This window comes from Hemiscyllium ocellatum, chromosome 17 (genome assembly GCF_020745735.1).
Source record: "Hemiscyllium ocellatum isolate sHemOce1 chromosome 17, sHemOce1.pat.X.cur, whole genome shotgun sequence".
NCBI classification, from domain to species: Eukaryota; Metazoa; Chordata; class Chondrichthyes; order Orectolobiformes; family Hemiscylliidae; genus Hemiscyllium; species Hemiscyllium ocellatum.
Window position 1 is genome coordinate 57319445 of NC_083417.1, and position 20533 is coordinate 57339977.

General features: G+C 42.6%; 1 protein-coding gene across 1 annotated transcript in view; it reads right to left on the bottom strand.

Annotated features, from left to right (window-relative positions):
* Positions 1-212: 212 nt before the first annotated feature.
* Positions 213-20533, bottom strand: part of lcat (lecithin-cholesterol acyltransferase) — a 33296-nt gene continuing 12975 nt past the window's right edge. The window contains exons 5-7 of the mRNA XM_060837507.1: positions 19902-19997; positions 18348-18572; positions 213-739 (exon numbers count right to left, since the gene is read on the bottom strand). Coding sequence (XP_060693490.1) covers positions 213-739; positions 18348-18572; positions 19902-19997 — 848 coding nt within the window. The remainder of the gene's footprint in view (positions 740-18347; positions 18573-19901; positions 19998-20533) is intronic.

A 20533-nucleotide genomic window follows, 5' to 3' on the forward strand; every position in this document is an offset into this window, starting at 1 on the left:
GCTTGTAAGTTCAGAATTCCTGGATATAAGCAATGAAATATGGTAGTTATTATTCCCAGCAGAAACAGTTATTACAACTTAAAGATGTTGTTGAACCCCTCAGAGAAGCCCAGTCTAGTTTAAAGCTCTGATTTGGAAATCTGAAGTTTATGTGTACCTGAATCAGGTGTACCCAATCACAAAGGAAACCACATCTAGTTGACAGAATTGACTTAGTGTTCAGAATAATTTCCTAACAATATATCTTGAATCATTTGTAAAGCGTCAGTGTCATAAATTGTCTCAAAATGATGTTTGTTACGAAGTTCTATAACATGAATTTTGTGCTTTTGCTGGTCCTTCCATTGTCCACACAGAGACAAGCTTCTCTTATTCACTGTGTTGTCACCACTTCCGTAGATAATCTGTACTGGCTGGTTGGAAGGAAAATTTTCATCGTACACATAAGTCATTGGTGTTGGAACTTCTGTTCCATACATACAATACAATTCCACCCCTGGAGGAGGCAGGTCAGTCAGAAAACTTTTGCTGTGTTGCCATTTGAACCAGCCATCTTCATATCCTATGTCAGTGAAGAATTTCCTGTAGTCTTTGTATGTGTAATTGTAGCTTGGGGTGGAGATGAAGACATGATCTGCAGGCCAGGCTTGTGAGGTAGGAAGTAGCCAAGGGTTCGTTGTTGTTGTCCGTTGCTGCTGCCGTATCTTCATGAGGTCAAGAGCGAGGCCATAGTTGTCCCCTGGATGGTTGAAAAAGAAACACACAAATATGAAATCCCTTTCCTCTTCTCTGACAATAGATACTATACAGTGGGGCTGTGGGAGGCTTTAGGGATTGAAAAGAGTATTTTTCACATGGAAGTATTGTCTGATTTCCTTCCTTCCCCTGTAGGTTTTTTGTATTCATGAAGTTGGACTTTTTTAGGAAGTTTAATAGTTGATGATGGCAGTGGCTTGATCTCATCATTCATGTCATCCAAGTGCCAGACAATGATCATCTCCAGTGAGAGAGAATGTAACCATCTCCCCTTAATATTGAATGACACTTACCATTGTTAAATACCAAGCCATCAGCAATTTTGGGGTTACTTTTGACAGAAATAACAGAATCAGAAAATTAAATAGTGTGGCTAAAGACATTATGCAGCAAGAAAATTACTTCCTGGCTCACCAAAGCTTGTCCGCTACCTAAACAGTACATGTCAGGAGTGTGATGGAGCACTCTCCACTGGCCTGCAAGCGTACAGCTCAACAATACCCAAGAATCATAGCTGCACCAAGGACAAAGCAGCCAACATAACTGGCACCCATCCAATAGTTAAGCACTTAGTCCTTCCATCACAAGTGCACCTAGCAGCATGATGAACTATGTATATAATGTATTGTGGCAATTCAACAAGTCTCCTTTGATATCACCTTCCAAATTTCTGATATCTATTACCTAAAAAAACAAAGGCGGTAGTCATTTGGGGACATCAGCACCTGCAAGTTCCCTTCATATATCATTGTTCCTTCACAGCCACTGTGTCAAAATCTTAGAACTCACTTTCCACAGCACAAGGTTAATAACAGTGGTTCTAGAAAGTGGCTGATTACCATTTTCTCAAAGCAATAAATACTGGATCAATCAGTGATGCTCATGTCCCATAAATGAATTTGAAAACACTTTGAATGATTGTACAGAGAGTGCAATTATCAGCAAAATGAGGTGATAAGCTATGAACCAATCATTAATGTTCAAGGGAATGTAGAAGATCTGAACACATAGTTGAAAAGGGATCCCAATATCACTGACAAGGTCTGGGACAAAGAGGTCCCAAAATTGGACCCAAAATCAATGACTTGGGCTCTAAGGGACTTGCTGTGCTTGGGTAGTGGAAGGGGCCACTGTCCTTGAGTTGGTGGAGCAAGGAACAAAGAACATTACAGCATAGGAACACGCCCTTCAGCCCTCCAAGCCTGCACTGATCCAGATCCTCTATCTAAATCTGACAACTATTTTCTAAGGATCTGTATCCCTCTGCTTCCTGCCAATTCATGTATCTGTCTAGATACATCTTAAATGATGATACTGTTCCCACTTCTACCACCTCTGCTGGCAATGCATTCCAGGCACCCATCACCCACTGTGTCAAGAACTTTCCATGTATATCTCCCTTAAACTTCTCCCCTCTCACTTTGAACACATGGCCCCTAGTGATTGAGTCCCCCATTCTCGGAAAAAAGTTTCTTTCTATCCATCCTATCTATACCTCTTATGATTTTGTACACCTCAATCAGGTCCCTCCTCAACCTCCGTCTTCCTAATGAAAATAATCCTGATCTACTCAATACCTCTTCATAGCTAGTGTCTCCCATACCAGGCCACATCATAGTGAACCTCCTCTGCGGCCTCTCCAAAGCATCCACATCCTTTTGGCAATGTGGTGACCAGAATTGTATGTAATATTCCAAATTTGGCTGAACCAAAGTCCGATACAACTGTAATATGACCTACCAATTCCTGCACTCAATACCTCATCCGATGAAGGAAAGCTTTCTTGACCACTGTATCAACCTGTGTTGCCACCTTCAGGGTACAATGGACCTGAACATCCAGATCCCTCTGTACAGCAGTCCATTGCTGTTCACCCTGCTGACACACAACTGTGCAGTGACACACAGGTTGAATCACATCATCAAGTTTGCTGATGTAACGACTATAGTGGGTCACATCAGCAGGAACAATGAGTCAGCATATAGAGAGGAGGTGCAGTGGCTAATGGACTGGTGCAGATCCAACAAGCTGTCTCTGAATGTGGACAAGACAAAAGAGATGGTTGTTGACTTCATGAGGGCATGGAGCGACCACTTTCTGCTGGACAGCGACGGCTCCCCCGTGGAGATCGTGAAGAGCACCATATTTACTGGCGTCTACCTGGTGAAGAATCTCACCTGGATGCTTGACACCAGCTCCATTGCCAAGAAAGCACCGCAGCATCTCTACTTTCTATGCAGGCTGAGGAAAGCCCACCTCCCAACACCCCATCCTCACCACATTCTACAGAGGGTTCATTGAGAGTACCCTAAGCTGCCACATCACTGCTTGGTTCAGGAATTGCACCTTCTCAAATCACTACAATGGATAGTGAGGACAGCTGAGAAGATCATCGGGGGTCTCACTTCCCTCCATTGCACACATTTACACCACATGCTGCATCCAAAAGGCTAAAAGCATTGTGGAAGACCCCACACACCCCTCACTCAAACTCTTCTCCCTCCTGCCATCTGGCAGAAGATACCAGAACATACGGTCTCTCACAGCCAGACTGTGCAACAGTTTCCTCCTCCAAGCTATCAAGCTCTTTAACATAGTATGATCGAACACTTTCCCACCTGATTCTTTGCACAACTTCAAATTGCTGCTAGAAAAATGTTTATTAATTAATTTTTTATTATTACACTGTAATTTGTGTGTTTTGCGCTTCTAATGCACTTTATGCTGCCCTGTCTACGATCATGTCGTTTGTGTTATCCATGTAGCACCTTTGGTCCCAGAGGAATGCTGTCTCATTTTTACTGTATCAGTTGTATCTGGTAGAAATGACAAATAAAAGCTGCTCTACACTACATCAATTTTCCCCAGGGCTTTTCCATTCACCATATAGTCCGCTTTTGAATTGGATCTTCCAAATTGCACCACCTCTCATTTGCCCGGATTGAACTCCATCTGCCATTTCTCTGCCCAACACTCCAAACTATCTATATTCTGCTGCATTCTCTGACAGTCCCCTTCACTATCTGGTATTCCACTAATTCTAGTGTCATCTGCAAACTTGCTAATCAGACCCTCTATCCCTTCCTTCAGGTCATTTATGTATATCACAAACAACAGTGGTCCTAACACAAACCCCTGTGGAACACTACTGGTCACAGTTCTCCATTTTGAGTAACTCTCTTCCACTATTACCCTCTGTCTCCTGATGGCCAGTGTTAAGGACTAGGCCAGACCACTCAAAACGTTCTTAAGCAGGCAGCCAGATCATAACTTTGCAATTTGTTTCAGTAAGTGTACAGTGAAAATTACCTGGATTATGTTAGTGAGGTTATGTTACAGACAAACAACAGGCCTCTCAAAATCCTTTAATCTCGGTACCAAACCAGACTAATTGGAGCCTGACCTAGTTTATGATCCCTCTGAAAAAATCAAGGACAGAGTATCCCTGAGCCAAAGAACAACTTTTGGAAAAAAAAGGAACTAGCTTTGTGACACCAGCCAATTCTCTGAACATTTAGTGTGTATACCCTGGACCCCATACGACTTCACTTTCTCTATCAGCCTGGTTCCTATGGGGAACCTTATCAAACACCTTACTGACATTCACGTATATGACATCTGCAGCTGTTCCCTCATCAAACAACTTTGTCACTTCCTCAAAGAACTCTATTAAGTTGGTAAGACATGACTTTCCCAGCACAAAACCTTTTGCTGATAAGTCCATTTTCTTGGTGAAGGGCCATTACAGCTGCACTAGGTCCATGTTTTCTGTTTTTGACCCTAGTCCCAGTCAACGTCCACCCCAGTTACCTAATTACGTACCTATCCGACCTGCTGATTGTGGGAGCAGTACTTAGGTGGAAACTAATAGCCAACATTAATGTAAATATTGTTCAAAACTTAATTGTTAGCAAAGAATTAGAGGACATAGATTTAAGGGAGTGGGAAAAATATAAAAGGGACATAAGGGAGCAACCTTTTCAAGCAGATGGTGGTGTATGTATGGAGTGAGCTGTCAGAGAAAGTGGTGGAAGCTAATACAATTGCAATGTTTAAAAGGCAGCTGGATGGATATATGAATAAAATGGGTTTGGAGAAATAAGGGGCCAAATAGTGGGCGGCACAGTGGCATTAGTGGACGGCACAGTGGTTAGCACTGCTGCCTCACAGCGTTAGAGACCCGGGTTCAATTCCCGCCTCAGACAACTGACTGTGTGGAGTTTGCATATTCTCCCCGTGTCTGCGTGAGTTTGCTCCGGTTTCCTCCCACAGTCCAAAAATGTGCAAGTTAGGTGAATTGGCCATGCTAAATTGACCGTAGTGTTAGGGGCAGGATAAATGTAGGGGAATGGGTCTGGGTGGGTTGCGCTTCGGCGGGTCGGTGTGGACTTGTTGGCCCGAAGGGCCTGTTTCCACACTGTAAGTAATCTAATCTAATCTAAATAATGGCAAATAAGATTAGATTTATATAGGATATCTAGTTGGCATGGACGAGTTGGACCGAAGGGTCTGCTTCCATGCTGTATATCTCCATGACTTTATGAACCTTGCAATATACTGATAGTATGAAAAGCATTTTATCAAAGCAAGTTCTTTTTTTCTGACCAGACCGGTTATAATTCTCTTTTAATTAATTGTCATGGTTCAATACTGATTTATGTGGATTTATCGTTTCTACTTCCCCTGGACACTGTATCCATATTGTTACAGTCTTGATACAGGTCAAAAATTATGGTCTGAATTATACTGAAGATTGACTGAACAAGGACATTTTGGAGTTTCCTGGAGAATTTCTCTCTGAGAGCCATAGCACACCTCAGAGACTTCCCTGCGGTGGAAGTGCTTGCCACTTCCAAGACCTCCTGCGATTCCTGACCAGTTTTGTTTCTCTGTTGGCTGTAGAAACCCAGCAGGTATGGCAGCATCGATGGAAAGAAGGCAGTGTTAATGTTTCGAGTATTGTGACCCTTCTTCAGAACCCGGCTTCAGAGATTCTGAGGGAGGATCGCTGGAGTTGAAACACTAATTCTGTTTAACTGTTCATTCTTAACTCTGTTTTCTCCCCATGGATGCTGGCAGACCTGCTGAATTTCTCCAGAAATTACTGCTATTGGTTTCCAGTTTCAACCATCCACAGTTATATTGTTCTTTTGCTGCTTCCATTGCTTTTCATGAGGGTGCTGTGTTAAAACAAAACACAGGCTTTGAAACCACAGATTCAACTCCACTACAATGCATCTTCCCATTTGTTTTCTTTCAGTACTGGGTGGTCTGTACTTTCCCGCTGCCTCTTCAGCCTCATAGTTCTTTCTGGAGTACTCTCTGGACTATGTATTTCCAATGTAACATGATAATGTTAGCTGAAAACAGTATTCATGTTCAGCCTGACCATAGAAGAGTAAATGTGTATATTTTAAACTTAGATTAAATAGTCAATTTAAAAGCACAGTATTCAGTCAGATTCATTCGATACTAATCTGCAGTGAATGAACAACAAAGGAAAAAACAAATTCCCATATTCCTAAAGAGGGTGCCTCTTAATTATACATCTCCTGTTTAATCCATTCCACTTATTGCTCTAAATTTATTTTCCATAGAATCTCAATGCCATAGAATTTATTTTTCAATCTACCTCATATGATAACACCAGAGCTAGGAACACTCCCCCTGTGAATGTTTGATCTGCACTCACTGCATGAGCAGGTAACTTGTTCCTAAGGTCAATAAGCAACTGCAAAAAAAAAATCAAATCTAGCTCGTTGTTTTCATAACTGATTCACATGTCTTTTTGATCTTGATGGACTCACACTTTTTGTTATCAGTAATTTGTGCTATAGCGGCCAGCCCTTAGTGAACTTTGTAACCCTCAGGGAACAGACAGTTCCAAACGGGCTGCTATATTTGAGTTGTCCCAATATATAAGTTACATTCAACACTGCATAGAGAATTTGCAAGTTTTTCACTAAGTCAGCCCAAACAGTTCAGGGTCACTGAAAAACAGTCCCAGAGTCACAGTTAGTTTGAGAAGACAGCAGATAGTTGGATGCAGGCTCCTTGAAGAAAAGAATTGTTAAGCTGCGTTGCTGAAGGGCAACTTAGGGTCATTGACTCTGTGCAGATTGAAGTCTAAAAGAAGTTTTTGGTGTCGGTAGGTGCATACGTAATGGTAAAAGTTGGGGACTTAGGAAGAAGTCAAGTTGGTTAGCTCTGTGCAGTCAGAATACAGGGAAACATCATGGGAGTTGGTAGGCAGCTAAATGTTATGGTTATGGCTTGAAGGCAGACTAAGCATCATTAATATTTGGAGTTGAAAACCCATAGACAATCATTTCTTGGTGCAAACAAGCAAGATTGGAGCTCAGAAAACAAACCAGGGGCAGTGCTAGCTTGGTGAAACTGGCTGTTTGTGAAAAGCTGGTGTTATACCTGTGATTAAGTGCTGGAATGCAATTTCCGCATAATCAAAAGGAGTGTAATCGCAGGAAAGGAAGGTGAACCTCTAGAATAGGAGCGCTTGTTGAGGCATTCCTTAACAGAGTGATCTTTGAGAGAGTTTGAGGCTGGATTGTTGAAGGTTAGGGATTGGAATCCCCTGTGAAGGTTGAATGAGATTTACTGACACCTGGAGGGGGATTGCTGAGAAATCTGTGGTATTTGTCTCGATTAGCTTTGCTATTTGACGTGTGAGTGTTCAATCTTAGTTTGTCTGTTCCCCAAATTTACTTCATATTAGTTTTGGGATGTTAGAATATCAGTTATATCTATCCTTGTACAGTTTAAAGCTTTTTTGTTAATGATCTTGGCTTGTTTGTTTGTTTATGTTTTATTTATAATTACCTTGTTATTCTTTATTGACTAAAGAAGCTTGTCTGACTTGTTTCTCATATAAACCAGACACAGCCTGACACCTCTATAATTCCTGACCTCAGTAATAGCAATGCCCCTAACCCACCTAGCTCAAATACTGAATTTACATGGACAGAGGTTCATGATTTTAAGCACCTCAATCAAATTTCTTTCTGGAGTGGGAAAAGCTTGGCAGAGATAAAGGATGATGGTGGTTGGAGAGGACAAGTTCTCAATATCATGCACACTCTAAGCTTTCTGAAAACCAGTCTAAGATCCAGCTCCCGGTCTTCAGATTATGAACCATTCTGAAATCCATATCCATCCATACCCACCTAACACACAGGCCCTGATCATCTCCCCTATCATCCACCCACCCTCACCTGAACAAAGGAACATCTCGCAGATTCTCCCCCACTTACTCCACATGCCATGAAACATGGTTTGATCCAACTCTTTTCCAGATACCATGAAGGCTGTCGTAGCTCTGCATTATGGAAGATGAGTTACTTTCCTGTGTTTGCCAATGCAGTTATTGGATGCTCACCCTCTAATTTGCTAATCGTGTAACTCTCTTTTTGTGGGTGAAGGCTCCCTTTTAATCTGGGAGCAACTTTCAGATAGCTGAGCTGACATTACCTTCTTTTTCAGATGGAAGATGACCAGTCTGGAGGCTACGTATCATTCCCTGCTGCCTTTGCCAAATAACAGCACTTGAAAATAGTTAAAATGATGCATTGCAGAGGTTCAGCCAAGTTGGTAACCAATAGACTCAATTACTAACCACCCCTCCAAATGCAACTATCCTTTAGCTATATTTCATTAACGTATAAGCATATGTATTTCTTGAAGCAAAGAATCTACTTAAGTTTATCTACATCAGTCCAGATAATAATAGTTAAATGTTAATTGTGATTGCACTTTTCCCCATGATTTTCTAGCCTCTCTTTCCTCGTTCCAAATGCACCAATCTGGTTTCTGTGTGGCCCATGCTATTTACAAAATGAGGAACTGAAGGGGGAAGAGAAGCAGACATGTTTTGTTTTCCCCCAGTGGGGTAGTATGCTAGGAACCAGGCCACACTATTCTCGGAGTCTTCACAAAAGTTAAAGATTTTATCAAGGCCGAGACAGAGATGTTGGCCAGGGAACAGGGTGATATGTTAGTAGCAGACAACTCTCACCTTCTTCGAGATGACATTCACCAGGAAGACATCCCAAACAACATAAAACATCTTTGGTGAGTTTTGAGAAGAATTGTAGCTTAGATTGAGGTTCTGCATGTAGGTTTGCTCACTGAGCTGGAAGGTTCATTTTTCAGACCTTTCATCACCATACTAGGTAACATCTTCAGTGAGCCTCCAAATGAAGTACTGGTGGTATAGCCTGCTTTCTATTTATATGTTTGAGTTTCCTATGGTTGGTGATGTTATTTCCTGTGGTGACATCATTTCCTATGGTGATGTCATTTCCTTTTTTTCCCCAAAGACTGAAACACTTAGTAGAAGACTCACACGACTGCTTCCACTCCATCCAAGAATTCCTGAAGACCATCAAAGACACCAAGATAGAAGAGGATGAAATAATTATCTCCTTTGACGTAACAGCCCTGTTCATATCCATCAACATCAACCTGGTCAAGGAAACATTGACTACATTATTAGAAGAACCAAAGACACATACACCAAACACCACCATCTTCATCAATAAGGACAGTATCGTCAAGCTAGAGGACCTTTGCCTTACCACCCACCTCACCTTCAACAACAAAACTTACAGATAAACTGAGAGAACACCCATGGGATCTCCGATATCAGGGTTTTTAGCAGAGGCAGTAATGCAGAGACTTGAACAAACAGCTCTGCCAACCATCCAACCCAAACTTTGGGCCCGCTACATGGATGACACCTGTGTCATTACTAAACGAAACAAGTTAGAGGAAACCTTCAAGACCATCAATAATGCCCTTATGGCATAAAATTCACTAAAGCGGAGGAAAACAACAACAATCTGCCATTCCAAGATGTCACAGTAGAGCGAACAGCCAACCAGCGTCTACAGGAAAACAACACATACGGACCAAATATTGAACTACAGAAACAATCATCCCAACATTCACAAACGAAGCTGCATTAGAACATTATTTCAGTGAGCCACCACTCACTGCAGCACAGAGAAACTATGCAGAGCAGAGGAAAATCACCTATACAATGTATTCAAAAAGAATGGGTACCCAATGAACACAGTCAGCTGATTTCTGAGCAACAAACCGAAATAAGGAAACAAAACATGTCCAGAAACCCTAGCCACTCTCCCCTACATCAAAGACATCTCGGAAATGACTGCCAGGCTACTCAGACCTCTTGGCATCATGGTAGGTCGCAAACCCACCCACACAATAAAACAGTAGCTAATGAACTTGAAAAACCCTATCGAGACAACAAGCAAAACTGATGTCATTTGGAAAATACCTTGCAAGAACTGTAACAAACACAACATTAGACAAACAGGCAGAAAACTAGCCACCAGGATACATGAACATCAACTAGCCACAAAACAATATGACCCACTCTCACTCGTATCCTTATGTACGGATGAGGAAGGACACCTCTTCGACTGGACAACACATTCATCTGAGGACAAGTCAAACAGAGACATGCATAAGAATTCCTAGAAGCATAGCAATCCAACCGGAACTCTATCAGCAAACACATTGACTTGGATCCCATTTACCACCCCCTGAGAAAAAGAACAGGAAATGATATCACCACAGGAAATCATGTCACCAACCATCGGAAACTCAAACATATAAATAGAAAGCAGGCTATACCACCAGTGCTTCATTCGAAGGCTCACTGAAGGTGTTACCAAGTAGGTGAAGAAATGTCTGAAAACAAACCTTCCAGCTCAGCGAGCAAACCTACATCCATAAAATATACTTGTAATGTTTTATGATCTTTCAGCAGTTCAGCAGCCTTGGCGGCTTGCAAAATGCAGCAGGTCTCTTGTGGTGTGTGTCAGGTTACCAGTGCAAACTTTAGCCTTGTTCCAGCTGGGATAAGTGCATTTTGCTTACTGTCTGCTATCTAGAACTCCAGTTAGAGTCATAGAGCCATAGAGATGTACAGCATGGAAACAGACCCTTTGGTCCAACTTGTCCATGTCAAGCAGGAATCCCAACCTATTCTGGTCCCATTTACCAGCATTTGGCCCATATCCCTCTAAACCCTTCCCATTCATATACCCATCCAGATGCCTTTTAAATGTTGATGGTTAATTTTTAGGTATACCAGGTGCTGCTCCTGCCATGCCCTCCTACTCTCCATTGAAGTAGGGTTGATCCCCAGGCTCAAAAGCAATATTTGAGTGGGTGATGGATCAGGCCATGAGGTTGCAGATTGTGGAGTATAATTCTGCTGCTGTTGATGGACCACAGCACCTCAGATGCCCAGTTGAGTTGCCAGATCTGTTTGAGGTCTGTCCCATTTAGCCCATGGACAGTGCCACACAACATAATGGAGGCTATTCTCAATGTGAAAGTGGGACTTCAACTCCAAAAGAACACTGTGGTCACTCTTAGAGTTACTGTCACAGAGAGATGCATCTGCAGTCAGCAAATTGACAGGGATGAGATCAAGTTATGTTTTTCCCTCACCACTTGCCAGAGACCCAGTCTAGCAGTGGTGTCCTTCAGGATATGACCAGCTTGGTCAGTAGTGCTGCTGCTGAGGCACTTGTGGTGAACATTGAAAACCTCCAGAGTTCAATTTGTATCCTTGTCACCCTCAGTGCTTCCTCCAAGGTTTGTTCAACATAGAGGAGTAAAAAGTGAGGTCTGCAGATGCTGGCGATCAGAGCTGAAAACGTGTTGCTGGTTAAAGCACAGCAGGTTAGACAGCATCCAAGGAACAGGAAATTCGACGTTTCGGGCCAGAGCCCTTCACCTCTCCTCATTCCTGATGAAGGGCTCTGGCCCCAAACGTCGAATTTCCTGTTCCTTGGATGCTGCCTAACCTGCTGTGCTTTAACCAGCAACACATTTTCAGCTCAACATAGAGGAGTACTGATTCATCAGCCAAGGGAGGATGGTACACATTACTTAGCAAGCAGTTTCCTTGCCCTTGCTTAACCTGGAGCCATGAGACTTCTTGGGATACGGAGTCAATGTTGAGGATTCCCAGGGCAACTCCCACTTGACTGTATAACACTCTGCCTCATCTATGTTGAGTCTGTCCTTCCAGAGAAAGACAACATATCTAGGAAAGGTGATGTTGGGGGCTGGGACATTGTCAGTAACGTCTGATACCATGAGTATCAATATGTCAGGCTGGTGCTGAGACAGCACTTTTATTTTGACATTAGCCCCCAGATATTCACAAGGAGAACTCTGCAGAGTTGACAAGGCTGTTTCTGTCATTGTCTTTTCTGGTGCCTAGGTTGGTGCTGGGTTGTCCTTCCAGTTTTATTACTTTGTTGAGATTTCATAACGATACTGAGAGAGCAGTTGACAATAAACCACACTGCTGTGGGTCTGGAGCCACATGAAGGATAGAACGGATTAAGATGGCAGATCTCTTTCCCACAAGGACATTAGTGAGCCAGATCTTGTTTTTTGACAAACAGTAATGCTTACAACTTGGTCATCTTCAGATTTTTAATTCCAGATGTTGAATTCAATTTAAATTTCAATTACTTCTCATATTGATAAAGAAAATTTTCTTAACGCATTTAACAAATTCCTCATCATCCAAACTTTTAACATTGTGGCAGTCCCAGTCAATGCTTGGAAAATTAAAATCCCTTATTACAATGCTATCACTCTAAAATCTATCAAAGATCTCTGTATTTGTTCTCAATTTCTGAATATTGGCGGGCTTATAGTACAACCACATCAAGGAGATCGTCTCTTTCAACCCATATATTTAGCTGAACAATCCCTTTGAAATATTCCTCTTTAATTACAGTATAGTGTTTTCCTTAAATCAAAAACACATTTCCCCCTTCTCTCTTGCCTCCTTTCTATCATTCCTATAGGATCTAAAATTTAGAACGTTCAACTGCCAGTCCTGTCCTCTCCTTCCAAGTTTCTGTCATAGTTATGACATCCCAGTTGCATGTTCCCATACATGCCTTGAGTTTATCAGCCTTACCTATAAGACCCTTTGTATTGAAATAAATGCAGTTTAATTCTTTAGTTACCTTGCTCTTCTGTCTTTTCTAATTAACTTGCTCTTTTCTGATTCCAAACCATCCATATCTGTCTTTCTATTTTCATGGCTGCTTAGGAACATCATTCCCCATCCCTCTAAGTTTTCCAGGCTCCCAAAATAGAACTAGCAAATCTCCCAGGATACTGGTCGCTTCCAGTTCAGGTGAACCCAAACCCTTTTGAACATGTCTTTTCTGCCCCAGAAGACATGCCAATGATCCAAAAACCTGAATTGCACCTCCATTTCAGCCATTGAATTATCTGTCCCATCCTTTTACTCCTTCCCTCATTAGAACTTGGCACCAGGAGTAGAGATTACTACTTTTCAGGTTCCATTCTTTAAGCTCCTACATTCACTCTGCTAATCCTCAAACCTTTCCTTAACAATCTCCAGCTTGCTCCTTTCAGATTCTAGATTGCTCATTTAGTTTCTTTTAGTTACAGCATTGTTTGACCTTGGCTGGATATGCTGTATTTTCTTTAGTATCCTCTAGAATACTCACATTCTGTTCTCTGGCCTTTATCTTTCTGTTGGCTCTTCTGATAGTATTTATTCTTTATTTCCAATGTGTTGTTCTTATTTAGCCTTGGAATGCTTCCCAGCATGATGCAAAGCTTTGCCTTTTCTTCTATTAGTAGGCTGTACCTGATGATTAGAGTGGTGCTGGAAAAGCACAGCAGGTCAGGAGCAGGAAAATCGATGTTTTGGGCAAAAGCCCTTCATCAAGAATGGGAGCCTCGGGGGTGGAGAGATAAATGGGAGAGGTTTGGCTGGGGAAAAGTTAGCTGAGAGTGCAATAGGTGGATGGAGGTGGAGGTGAAGGTGATAGGAGGTTGGAGTGGATAGGTGGGAAGGAGGATTGACAGGTGGGACAGGTCATGAGGACAGTGCTGAGCTGGAAGGATGGAACTGAGTTTAGGGGAAATGAGGAAATTGGTGAAGTCCACATTGATGCCCTGGGTTGAAGGGTCCTGAGGCAAAAGATGATGCATTCTTCCTCCAGGTGAGGATGGTGAGGGAATAGCAATGGAGGTGGCCCAGGACCTCTTCCACATCCATCAAAGTTTCACCTGCACTTCCACATGCCATTTATTGTATCCGTTGCTCCTGATGGGGTCTCCTCTACATTGGGGAAACCGGACACCTTCTCACAGAGCTCTTCAGAGAATATCTCTGGGACACCTACACCAATCAACCCCACTGCCCCGTGGCTGAACATTTCAACTCGGCCTCCCACTCTGCCAAGGATATGCAGGTCCTGGGCCTCCTCCACCACCATTCTCTCACCACCCGACTCCTGGATGAAGAACGCCTCATCTTTCACCTTGGGACCCTTCAACTCCATGGCATCAATATATGTTCACCAGTTTCCTCATTTCCCCTACACCCACCTTACCCCAATTCCAACCTTCCAACTCAGCATCGTCCTTTGACCTGTTCCACCTGTCAATCTTCCTTCTCACCTATCCGCTCCAACCTCCTCTCTGACTTATCACCTTCACCTCCAACTCCATCCACCTATTGCACTCTTAGCTATCTTCTCCCTAGCCCCACCCCCTTCCCATTTATCTCTCCATCCCCAAGGCTCCCAGCCTTATTCCTGATGAAGGGCTTCTGCCCAAAACATTGATTTTCCTGCTCCTCAGACGCTGCCTGGCCTGCTGTGCTTTTCCAGCACCACTCTAATCTTGACTCTAATCTCCAGCATCTTCAGGACCTACTTTTGCCTGTACCTGATGATTGATAAACTTATTATTCCTGCAATTGCAATTGCTTTCTTGAAAGTGTGTCTCCTCTCTCAGTAGACATGTTTTCATAGCTGGATCACTTATGCCTAATACAATCCTATCCTGATGAGATCACCTTTCTGTGATCCAAATGCACAACATTCAGATAGAAATATTCTTGCAGTCACGAATGATTAATAGTCTCCCTCTTCCCCGATCTATAATCGTGATCATACGCTGTACATAAGTAGCAATAATATGGATTTAAAAATATGTTTGAAAAGCTATCATACATCTCCTTTATGGCTTTTCTGCTCCTCAGTGACATCTAGGCTGCAAACATCTAAAGTGGTTTGTAGCACTCTTTCCTCAGCACTAATAACAGAGCTGCTACACTTATTTCTTCAGTCTTGTTATTTAACTATGTAGCTATATCATAACTTTATCTCCAACTGTAGAACAAATTCCAATTCTGTCTCATGTCTCCATTTATTTCCAGTGTAGCAGGGAATGTAAAAGTCACAACCACCCCACCTCAGCCAGCAGTTCAAAGTTGTAAACATATGGTTTTTGTGCTTCCTTGCTGTCCTTTCTTTTTGTTACAGAAACTTGCTCTCTTCCAGCTCTGAAAAGTCAGACTCCTGATTTGTGTAATTACAACTACCACAAACTAAAGTGACAGCATATAAGTTGATAAAAGGGAAATGAGAACAGCAAGGCAACTCACTATGTGACAAATGTATTTCTCTAAATGAAAAGAATCTAGGGATAAAGCTGAACAAAAACTATGAGTAACTTCACTCATCAGCAAAATATGCTATCAAGGCCCTGGGATTTATTCCTATAGGTACAGAATTTAAAAATTGTAAAGTAATGTTAAACTTGTGTAGGATCTTGGTCAGACTACACTTAAAGAACTGCCCACAATTCTAATCTCCAGACTATAGAAAGGACATAGAATTATGGATGTAGAAAAAAAGATTAACAAGGATGGCAATTATTAGATAGGATTGAACACAAAGATACCTTTTGTTTAGAAAGACAAGACTTAAAAGTGGCATGAGAGAAGCTTTTCAAATTAGAAATGCATTAGGCTGGATAGATATAAAGTGGAAGGATAGTCCCTTACATTTTTTGGACTGAGTTTTAGTTTTGTCAAGTTTCATAGAGGGTTTCTCTCTGTGAGGTTGAGTGAGGATTCTTGTTGTATGTTATCAAACACGCTATCACCCCTCTGCCACTCCTTGTTTGATTTTGAACACATCCTTCCACCCGCTCTATTCCTGGAACAACTCTTCACTGAATGGCCCTTCTCGAATTGATTGGCATATTTGGCGCTCACGGGATCTTTAAAAGGCCAAGCACGGTCAGTCTGGAGCAGCACCCTAATGTTCCTGACATTTACCCTGGGCATGGCAAACAAGGAAATATTGGTGCTTCACTTTGTGGGCAGGGTAAAGGATCTGCTGCAGGCAGGTCATTCTTTTCTTTCAGGGGCAGTGGTGGAGGTCTCAACGCCTCCCCACTTTCTCCAAGAATAACAGCAATGCCACTCACTTTCATTTCCCTTGATACCTGCCTCTCGGTCAAATTGCCGGAGGAAAACAGGCCACAATTGGGCATAAAGAGACAAGTTGGATGATGGACTGATAAACATTCAGCTCCTCACTCCTTATTTGGGCACCACCCTGACTCTGACCACTCTGAGCAGCTGACTGACAGACCTCTGGACTGGTATTGGAGGCTGCCCTCGACTTACTGTGCAAGGACCCCGACAGACCTCCCTCGATTTGGAATCATTGAGTCATAGAGTTTCCCAACACGGAAATAGACCTCTTGGTCGAATTCGCTCATGCCAATCAGATATCCTAAATTAATCCAGTTCCATTTGCCAGTGTTTGGCCCATATCCATCTAACCCCTTCCTATTCATGTACCCCCTAGATATTGTAATTGTACCAGTCTCCATCATTTCCTCTGGCAGCTCATTCCTTACACACACCACCTCTGCATGAGAAAGTTGCCCCTTAGGTCCCTTTTAAATCTTTCCCCTCTCACCTTAAATCTATGCCCTCTAGTTTTGGATTCCCCCACACTGGGGAAAAGACCTTATCTATTCACCTTATCAATGCCCCTCATGATCATATAAATTTCTATAAGATTAGATTACTTACAGTGTGGAAACAGGCCCTTTGGCCCAACAAGTCCACACCGACCCGCTGAAGCGCAACCCACACATACCGCTACATTTACCCCTTACCTAACACTACAGGCAATTTAGCATGGCCAATTCACCTGACCCACACATCTTTGGACTGTGGGAGGAAACTGGAGCACCCGGAGGAAACCCACGCAGACACGGGGAGAACGTGCAAACTCCACACAGTCAGTCGCCTGAGGCGGGAATTGAACCCAGGTCTCTGGCGCTGTGAGGCAACAGTGCTAACCACTGTGCCACCGTGCCACCCACCCCTCAGCTTCTGATGCTCCAGGGAAACTACCCCCAGCCTATTCAGCCTCTCCCTCTTGCTCAAATCCACCAATCCTGGCAACATCCTTGTAAATTATTAAATCTTGTCTAAACCCTTTCAAGTTTAGCAACATCTTTCCTGTAGCAGGAAGACCAGAATTGAATACAGTATTCCAAAAGTAGCCAAACCATTGTCCTGTACATCCAGAACATGACTTCCTAGCTTAAAGTCAATGCACTGACAAGTAAAGGCAACCTTGATTGCGCACTGCTGATATCCACATCAACAATGAGACACAAAAATGGGTTTGAATTGGAGTAAGCCTTTCAGTTTTATGCTGTTCTAAGCCCAAGCCAAGAACCTTGAGGTGAGTGCTCTGAATGTCAGGGAACAGGCCAAGTTCGAAGTTGGTTAAACATGAAAATAATCTAGATTTCAACAGAGTCCGTGGGAGGGACTTGAAAGGAAACAAACACTGTTGCAAACAGTTGCTTTGAAACTGCTTTGTTCTCTGTTTTGTAACTAAATGAAAATCATACGGATTCAATGATGGACAACTGAGCAAACAACATCAGTTTTAGTTCTGGGCACCTATTTAAAATCTGACTCCCCTTAAATATCTGTTTTCTCCTTTCCCCACCTGTACCCAACCACTTCCCAAAAGTTGAACAGATCAAAGCAAGGCTCTGTCTGCAATTTGTTTCATACCAACAGCATTCTGCAAGAACTCTGCTAAATTCACAGCTTGCATACACATTTCCCTAATCAAGAAACTGAAGAGCACAAGTGACTAAGGGGTCACAGAAGACTGGGTTATGAGTGTTTACTACGTTGCTCAGAATCCATTCCAACTCCTGGGGGTACATGGAGTAAAAGAATTAGTGAGCTGCATATTTATAAATCCTGATTCTCCTTCTATATTCCAAACGGTTATGGAAATAGATTCAGTGAGATGAGCCTGTCAACTTTCTAGTCTGCATGCACAATAACCTAACCCCACCTCCCACGAACAAAACAGCAAAAGCCAACCGCATCATCAGCAATATGCAGAGAACTGAGATCATTGCTAGATTCAATGTGCACACACTCTGCTAATACAGGTTTCATGATAGGGGATAGTGGGGTGAAAGCAACATGAGGTGAAATGAAAGCCAATCTTGAATCAACTGATACTCAAATTTCCAATTCACAATAGGCTTTTCAGAATCCTACCTCTCTTTATCCCACATCTCTTTACGATGATGGAAACCGGGTTGTCAGATTTTATGACTTCACTTATACCTCTGAAAGTTGCACAAAAACAAGGGTGGGAGAATAAATATGCACACAGAATTGTTACCTGAGGCAAGCACAGCGAGAGATTTCACTGTTCCACCCCATGGAGCTCCGAGTGAAATTAATCCATTAATGAATTTGTCTTTCCATTCCTGGGACTGTTCTTTCAGGAAGTATAAGATGTATAGATTCCCCATGCTGTGGCCCAGCAGGTAAACAGGCTTGTTGTGTGCTGTGTACATTTCCTCAATCAATTGCTTCAATTTGTCAAAATATTCTTCTTGTTCGTCTGTGAATAACAAAGAAGCATGAAGTATTACAATCAACAAGAGCCCCATTGTACTCAAGTGCTACGAGGTATCGTCTGAGGGCTCAGAAAGGATTGAGTTCATGCACTTGACCCAGTCAGTTCTCCATCACAGTCACGCTGTTATGCACAGAGGCTAGATCAGTGCTATCAGTAATTTGACAAAATTAGACTGTAAGCCGGTTTTCTGTTTTTGGACATGAATTAACATTTTAGTCCAATCCAGTTAATTGATCAAGTGCTGGCAAATGGGAATAGATTAGGTTAGGGTATCTGGGTGGCATGGACAAGTTGGACGGAGGGGTCTTATTCCATGCTGTACATCTCTATGACTCTATGACTAATTCAACTCTTGGACACTTTCCTAGAAAAATGTTCACCCGACGTAGGGTTGTCCCAATCCCCATGGTATGGTGGAGGCGTGAAGCCAGAAGACTGACCAAGTGATGAGGTATTTGTGGAGGAGAGACCACATCAAGAGGAACAGGATAAGAAAATTTTAAAAAAAGGTTTACTTCAATGTTCTTTTTTAAGTTGAAATCTGGTCAGAAGTAGGAAGCAGTCTGTTGCTTCTTTTAAATAAGAGAAACTGTTTGCATTGACGGGAATGTTGGTATCTAGAGGATGAAGTTTGAAATCATTGACAAATAAAATTGGATCTGAGATGGAAAGAAATTTTTTAATCATGGTGAGTTGTTATAATCTGGAAGCAGGGCCCTAAAGTAGCCTTCGAGAGAATTAACAGAACAGTAAATGGGGCTAGTGTCAAAAAAGGGTGGTGCTGGAAAAGCACAGCAGGTCAGGCAATGTCCAAGGAGCAGGAAAGTTGACATTTTGAGCAGAAGCCTTTCATCATAAGCCCATCCTGATGAAGGGCTTGTGCCTAAAACATCGACTATCCTACTCCTCGGATGCTGCCAAACTGGCTGTGCTTTTCCAGTGCCACACTTTTTGACTCTGATCTCTAGTGTCTGCAGTCCTCACCTTCTCCTAGTAAGTGGGACTAGATTAGTTCAGGATATCTGGTCGGAATGGACAAGTTGGACCAAAGAGTTTGCTTCCATTCTGTATGACTGTACGACTGAAAGAAATTGCATGACTTTCAACAAAATATTGGATGTGGGGCTAATTGGATAGTTAATTCAAAGACCTGGCACAGTAATGATGGGTTGAATGGTCTCCTATGCTGTTAGATCATGTGCTGAAGTGCCACTGAAGATGTCATTCAGAATACAGTATTAAATTTTCACATAGTTAGCACTTTTGTCAAAAAGGTAATGACTTGATGAGGTGTCCAATATCTCTACTCACGTGCTGCAACTCTCCAATCATAGGGGGCTGCTCGCACAGTGTCATCACGAATGTAGCCTGTGTTTACCAAGAACTGCACCAACGTGTGCAAGTACCCTATCGAAACAAAACAAGGTTTGTAGCTCAGGTTGAGGTTTAGGGTTTAGGTTTGCTTGCTGAGCTGTAGGGTTGATATCCAGACGTTTCATTACCTGGCTAGGTAACATCATCAGTGGCGACCTCCAAGTGAAGCAAAGCTGTTGTCTCCTGCTTTCTATTTATATCTTTCTCCTGGATGGGGGTTCCTGGGGTTTGTGGTGATGTCATTTCCTGTTCGTTTTCTGAGGGGTTGATAGATGGCATCTAGATCTATGTGCTTGTTTATGGCATTGTGGTTGGAGTGTCAGGCCTCTAGGAATTCTCTGGCATGTCTTCGCTTAGCCTGTCCCAGGATAGATGTGTTGTCCCAGTCGAAATGGTGGTTTTTTTCATCCGTGTGTAGGGCTATGAGGGAGGTGGGGGGGGGTCGTGTCTTTTTGTGGCTAGCTGGTGTTCATGTATCCTGGTGGCTAACTTTCTTCCTGTTTGTCATACGTAGTGTTTGTGGCAGTCCTTGCATGGAATTTTATAGATGACGTTGGTTTTGTCCATGG